A 6634-nucleotide genomic window follows, 5' to 3' on the forward strand; every position below is an offset into this window, starting at 1 on the left:
TATGGTCACTCACCTAGTCCCAATGACCAAGAGGTCGAGGATGGGGACTAGGGAGCGCCTAAGGGGGTTCTTATATACTAGAGGGGCTGCTTAGCAACCAAGGACAAGGCGCGAGAGCGAGGCAGTGAAGATGACAAAGAGAGAACAAAGGGCGAGAAAGAAAAGGCAAGGGCATGGCGATCACGGGAACGTAGCATGCGGCCGTGGGAACGTATCTACAGTGTCCAAATTGGGATGGGCTAGAAAAGGAGATGGTCCGCGAATGGAAGGTGGGCGTCAAAGGGAGGGGAATGGGCGGCAAAAAGGGGCGTCTGTCCAACGTCCGTGACATTCAGCAAGCACCCATCCAGGCCTCTCCGGCAATTACATGATCATCTCGCAGTGCAAGTAACAAGGTATTACATTGAGGTGAACGGTCACCACCCCGATTGTGTGTCACTTGGTTGACCGGTCCATTGCGCGTTAGGAAATGTCACAGTACGACGAAACATCTACTTCCCCGCGCCCCAAGTTCCCGAAGTTTCATAAGAAAACTCGCGCACCGCCTTCGCCGACTGCAGAGGTCGAGAGCGTACCCCTTCCCGAACGTGTCACCGCGTCGTCATCACCCACCCCAGAGGGCCAGTCCCCTGTCAACCACAGGTGAGCTGTCGTTCCACGTTCTACGTACCACGTTCCTTTATCTGACGTACAATTCAGTTTATTAGCATCCCCGAGTCGCCCGATTCGGCCTGGTGACCCCATTCCTGTGTTGAAAAAAAACAGATTTGGGACACGTGAGTTATTGGATCGTAGCACCAAGTGACATCCTCACAATCTGTCGTAGCTCCCGACGTCTGTGGTCCCTGGGAAGGCAAGGTAGCCACCATTGGGTCCCTCAACGGGTTTCTCGTGACCTCTCCGACTCGCGAATACATCCCCAGGTATCCTAGGGAGGTCGAGGTCATCCAGACCTACGAGGACGGCTTCTGGGGGGAACACGAGTATTCCCGTCACCCCCAACTATACGTTGAAGAAATGACCCACCTCGCTTGTATCCCAGCAACTCCCGAGCAGGATGAGATGCTCTTCGATCTGTTTCACCCGCTGCATGCGTCGAGGGACTGGACAGAAGATCGGGACATCGCGGTGCACGGGCTGGGACTCATCAAGCGCGAAATGCGCAAGAGTCTCGGTGAGTGTGCTGCATATGTCATAGCCCGATTCGAGGCGATCAGCGCGGCGGACGCCTCTACCTCACGATACGGGAGTTTCCTGATCATGCTGCTCCGTCAGGCGGTGGACCGGATGAACTACCTGCCGAGTGTGGCGACTAGATCAATTGCTGTCGCTGCCCACGTTCAACGACTGGCTCTCGAGCTAGAAGGCCTCACGACTTACCTCCAAGTCGTCCTTCCTCGTATTGAGTCATCGGAAGACTTCAGTCACTCGGTCCTAGATGTTGTGGGCGGTTTCATCCGGGAAGGAGCTGTCACACAGACTTGGCATCGGGTCGGCATCCCGTACTGGGTTCTACAGCCGGTGTCATCGGAGGTAGCTGTCTGGCGCGTTGTACAAGAGGATGCCCTACCTTTCTGGCTGTCGACCAGGCCATGTAACCCACCTATACTGCATCGCGCTGGCACATTTGTCGGGGTTTCCAACCTGACGGGGAACTGGGTCAGTAGTATGGTGGTGTCGATATCGAAACACGCTACGGGCTCCCACTTGGCCCGTTTGAACCTCGCAGCCGTCCCCGAGGTCCCTACATCAGAGTCGTCCAGCAGTAAGCGCGCCCGCTTCGAAGCCAAGGACATCATCACAAAGCATCTCACCATGCGTCCTGCGGATCCAGTCCTGGCAGCATCGAAGAAGTCCCGGCGACAGAGGCGACGGCAGGAGGGAGACGCACCAGCCGGAGATTTGGCGATAGTGGGGAGTGGGTCTGCGGGAACCAGTCATCGGTCTCAGCCCTCCGGCCAATCGGGATCCACCGGGATCCAGCACCCATCGCGCAGTCTCGTACTTTCGCCCTTTGTTGAGCTGCCGGCAGTCTGGGCTGAAGCCTTGCGGGCCGCAGGAACGATACCGCCATCCCCTAATTCCGCATTATACTTTTTCCCGCCCCCTTTTCTCCTCGATACGGTCGTCTCCGCCGCCACCGGATCAGCCGGTTGTGCCCATCCGGACCGCGCCCGCGTCGACTCCAAGGTGAATCGTTATCTACACAACCTCTTGCGCATTCGTCAGTTCTGTCGGACCCGCCTCTTCGACCTCTCCCTCAACAACCGGCCTTTGACAATCACCGAATGGAGAGCGGCCCTGTGGGGAGACTATTTGCCGCAGGGCAGCGTGCGGACGAGTGGCACCGGCGCTGATGCTCGACGCGCCAAGCGACGTCGGGACGAACGCAACGAGATCGGGTTGCTGTTTCACAAAGTCGCTCACATGGACTCGTACGACGAGACCGCACTTGTCAAATTCGAGAACCGCCAGGTCGATATCCACACTATCGCGAACGACCCTGCAATTCGTGCTACGCTTTTGTGGGAGGCTCACGAGGTCAATTTCCGAGCGGAGTTGATCGCCCTAGATACTCTCCTCGTTCACAAGGTCGATTGGATGGAGATCCACCGCTGGGAAAGAGAAATGCTCGTCTCGGGGGTATGGGGCCCGCCTTCTTCGGCGGCGACGGTGACCGCCGCAATTGATCCCTCGCTGCGCGTCTTCTGTTGGTACACGCCGCCCCAGGAGCACTGGGATACGTGTCGTGAGCGGCTTCGCACCTTCGCGCGTGTGCTGACGCGGTGGCCAGATTGTCCGGAAGACGTCATACAAGCGTCCCGGAGCGAGTTGCACGAGGACGACTTCCGGGAGGCGCAACGGCGCGCGGTGAGCTTCTATGTACAGACCTTTGTATCGCAGTACTCAAGGCTGCCGATTCCTCCCATCTTGTCCGCGGGGGCGTAATCCAATCAATGCGTATGTCTTATCCCTGCCTTAGGGATTGGGGTACAATCCTTTCACTTCATCTCGATCGCTTACGTCTGGTGTGACCAGAATGAGACATTACTGGTATCTTGGAGGAGCCTCAACCGTCACCATGCTCAAGACTTCTACACAGAGACCAGCAGTCAATCTCTAGTGTTCTGAAGACTCGTTACTGAGATGCAAGGCGTCCGGAACGATCTCGATTGGCGAATATGCGGTCGGCTCCAGCGGCGGTCATTCCATAGCGGCGGGCCAGGGTCCATTCTGCGCGCATAGCAGTCCAAGGTGCATTTCGCTAGCGTCGATTTTATGAGCTAGGCATGTGGTGAAAACACTTCGTTTCCAGGTCCAAATTGCAGATCCAACCGCTGTTTTGCGTCGCATCGCATGATATCTTGGTGATGTTCGGCTGGCCAGACGCGCCGCACAGGTGCCTACTTGTCAGCCGAACATTGTCACGACCGCATCTGCCGAGTGCGTCAACCATCCGACCGATATTTCCCTAAGTACCTGGCGAAAGTCCTCAGGTCCCCATCGACTTTCGCTCTCCCTGTCGACCTCTACTCGCCTCGCCATGCACACTCGCACGTACGCCATGAGGCAGAACTCCTATTTCCGCCCCGACGAGTGGAACTTCTTGCTCGCCGCTGTTCTCGACCAGGAGGTTCAAGAGTATCTCGACAAAGGCAGTTACACCAAGGCTCGCGCCTTACTGTCCGCCCGCTTCCAGGAGCACTTCACTAGTCCTAGTGCGGGTGAGACAGAGGAGGCGTTCAAACAACGCCTTCGCTTTGCCAAGAAGGGCCGCAAGGGCGACATAGTGCGCATCCGCGCCGAAAGCCAGGAAGAGTGGGACGCACGCATGCAGCAGCTCAACAATGTTTGTTCACAAAGTCGTACCTCGTGATGTTTGTCTGACTGCTTCCGAGCACAGCAACTCAAGTCTTGGCTTTACAACTACCGGGCCAAGTGTCGTCGCGCGGGAGTCAAACGCTGGGTCGCTCCGCCTGTCCCTCCCATCCGGCGTCACCGCAAGCGTGCCCTTAAAGCATTCGACATGTTCTGCAAGAGCGACACCGCCCCCAAGGGGGCAGACTTCGTCACCAACAAGGGGCAGCGTTTCGATCTCTCCAGGCTCCAGGCCGCTCGCAAGGCCGCTTGGGATCATCTCTCCGACGAGGACAAGGAGGTATTCCAAAGGGCTGTCGCCGAAACGCTCCGTGAGGCCGATGTTCTGCCTGAACTCGTGGAGATTGAGGGCTCGAACGCTCCAGTTGCGTAAGTTACCTTCTTGCATGTGCGCCAATAGTTTGGTCGCTCACCGGCAATGTCCTCAGGTATGCCGAAGACATTGCAGCCCACGTTGACGACTTCTTCGAGGGCTTGCATGAGGATGTCAAATGGGGTGGTTTTGCTATGTTTGGCGGACCAGACCACGATGGGGAAGCCCGCATTCACTTGTGAGTTCCGTCTCGTGATGGCGGATGCATTCACGTTCACTGACGTCCTCGAAGCACTCACGCGGGGACCAACCGAAACGGCCAGTCTTTCATGGACGCCTTACTTCAGTGGCTGGGATTGACCCAACTCGAGTTCGAGACTGTTTTCTCCCTCTGGGTCGAGCAGTCCCGCCAAGGTGAGCCGTGTGGGCCAGGTGTCACTCTTCGCTATAGCTCTGACGCTGTGTTCACATGTATAGGTCCGCAGGCCAATGACGAGCACGTTTTTGCCGAAAGCGCACGTCGTGCTATAGAACGTATGCTATTACTGGCAAGCGGAGTGTGATATGAGCTCACCAGACGAATAGATTGCCGCGCTCAAGCCGCGGCTACGCACACTGGCAACACCTCTCTCGAAGCGTTCGGTGTGCTCGACCGTGGCGACAAGTTTGCAGCGGATGACGGTCTCGTCAACGCCCTAAAGGCCCTCTCGTTGGCTATACAGCAGCGCCCCGATGGGGCGGTGATAGATACAGCGTCCTCGTACGAACCGTCCTGCGTCGCTGCTCTTCCGTCAAGTCCCACCGACACCCATGAGCACGACCGCGACGAAGACGTTGGGCCTCCTGTGGCGACTGCGAGCGACGATTACGACTTGGATTGCCAATTCGCTATAGCTCAGGCTCTTCAGGCCAGCGAGGAACAGCTTATGGACTGGCAGGCCGAAGAAATGCGAGTTGACGAGCAGATCGCCCCGCGTAAATCGCTCTCGCTCAATTGTGGCCTTGCTGTGTTGCTGACGGCAGGTACAGCGCCAGGAGCTTCTGTAGAGACCACGGAGCCTGCTTATTCGAGCAAGGCCACGGAAGTTCCCGGAGAGGCCACGGAAGCTGAAGCTCCTGCTCGTATCAAAACCGCGAAGGGCTCCAGGACGAAGCAGGTCAAACAACCTGGTATGAGCGGTGTTCCGATGCCGGGGGCCTGCGGTCAACCGGTCGTGTTGCGTGAGATGCGTGCACGCATTCCGAAGCCCTCGCGTCAGGAGACACAAGACGGGTGAGTATATCTTCACCCGCGTCGTAGGAGGATAGGTTTGACCAATCGCCTCAAACAGGACCATCCCGATGGTCGCTAAGCCTCGCGCTTGAGTGATGGCGGCACAAGTCGGGAGACATTTACACAGCACCATAGATAGAGGATGGCGTGCTCATGATCGGGCGGAGCACAGCGGCGATGGTTCGGAATGGGGTAACTAGCTGAGGAATGTACACGTGTAGGAGAATTGTCCAGTTGAAGGCGGGCCTGCGCGTGACCTAAATGGAAACCTACAAAATGGGGCCGCTTGCGCAAATTGTGTTCTCGTTCACCGTACCTGCGTCGATCATCATCAGCATGTCCAATCGCTGCTACTATGTGCTCTACGCGTGGAGAGAGGTAAATCAAGTGTATTGTTAGGACCTTGACTTGCTTAACAACCAGCTCGCAGTTTCGCGAACGGGGGATCGAGACGGCAATGGGCCTGGACGGCGAAACCAACATATTCAGGTACAAGCCCGTCATGGCGGTCAGACATTACTCGCCGCCTCACACATCGTCTGCTGGCATTGATTCCAGATCTTGGCCTCTGGAGGGATCTGGATACAGTGGAAGGGAAATTGCAACTCCCTCGCCACGCACGGGCTGTGGTCGTTCGATACGGCGATATCGAGTTCTGTCCGGGCTTCGGCAATGCTCTGACTAAGGCCAGCTCCGCATATGTCGACATCAATACCGCCAAGCAAACCAGGTGGCCGCCGTCGGAGGAAGCGAGGGAGCTAGTGATCCACGGCATAGGTATCCGGATAGTACGCGTGGTCTTCTGGCAGTTTGTAAGTCGTCGATGGCGCAACGCTCATATTCTGGTTCTGATGATCGACATAGCATGGGCGCGCCCCGATGGAATTCGCTATCCGCCTGGACGCGTACTGTTGAACTTGGACTTATCCGGTCCGGACTACACGAGGCTATGCGTCTCCTAGCGCTTAGCTGTAGCCGCTTATGTAGTATGTTACCATATTTGGGACTCTCTGCTCGTGTACTATAGCTATGCTTCCGGACTCTTCTGGTACTGTCTAGGACAATCCGTACTACTCCAGAACGGTCTAGACAGGTCTATGCCTTACTCATCTCTTACTCATCCTATGGTGCGATATGTCGCAATTCTTTTGTCGTTGTATTATTCATCG

At 56.6% G+C, this 6634-nt stretch overlaps 2 protein-coding genes across 2 annotated transcripts; both read left to right on the plus strand.

Moving 5' to 3' along the window:
* Window positions 1-469: 469 nt before the first annotated feature.
* Window positions 470-2949, plus strand: DICSQDRAFT_175639 (uncharacterized protein; the record flags this gene model as incomplete). The annotated part of the gene is made up of 3 exons (XM_007371521.1): window positions 470-642; window positions 700-776; window positions 827-2949. The coding sequence occupies 3 exons, from the start codon at window positions 470-472 to the stop codon at window positions 2947-2949; spliced, it is 2373 nt and encodes a 790-aa protein (XP_007371583.1).
* A 595-nt stretch (window positions 2950-3544) lies between these two features.
* Window positions 3545-5557, plus strand: DICSQDRAFT_150844 (uncharacterized protein; the record flags this gene model as incomplete). The annotated part of the gene is made up of 8 exons (XM_007371522.1): window positions 3545-3850; window positions 3905-4248; window positions 4308-4430; window positions 4485-4606; window positions 4670-4726; window positions 4778-5167; window positions 5222-5465; window positions 5524-5557. 8 exons carry the CDS (start codon window positions 3545-3547, stop codon window positions 5555-5557), a joined length of 1620 nt encoding a protein of 539 aa, XP_007371584.1.
* Between the last annotated feature and the right edge of the window lie 1077 nt (window positions 5558-6634).

Source organism: Dichomitus squalens, assembly GCF_000275845.1.
Source record: "Dichomitus squalens LYAD-421 SS1 unplaced genomic scaffold DICSQscaffold_114, whole genome shotgun sequence".
In the NCBI taxonomy this organism is placed as follows: Eukaryota; Fungi; Basidiomycota; class Agaricomycetes; order Polyporales; family Polyporaceae; genus Dichomitus; species Dichomitus squalens.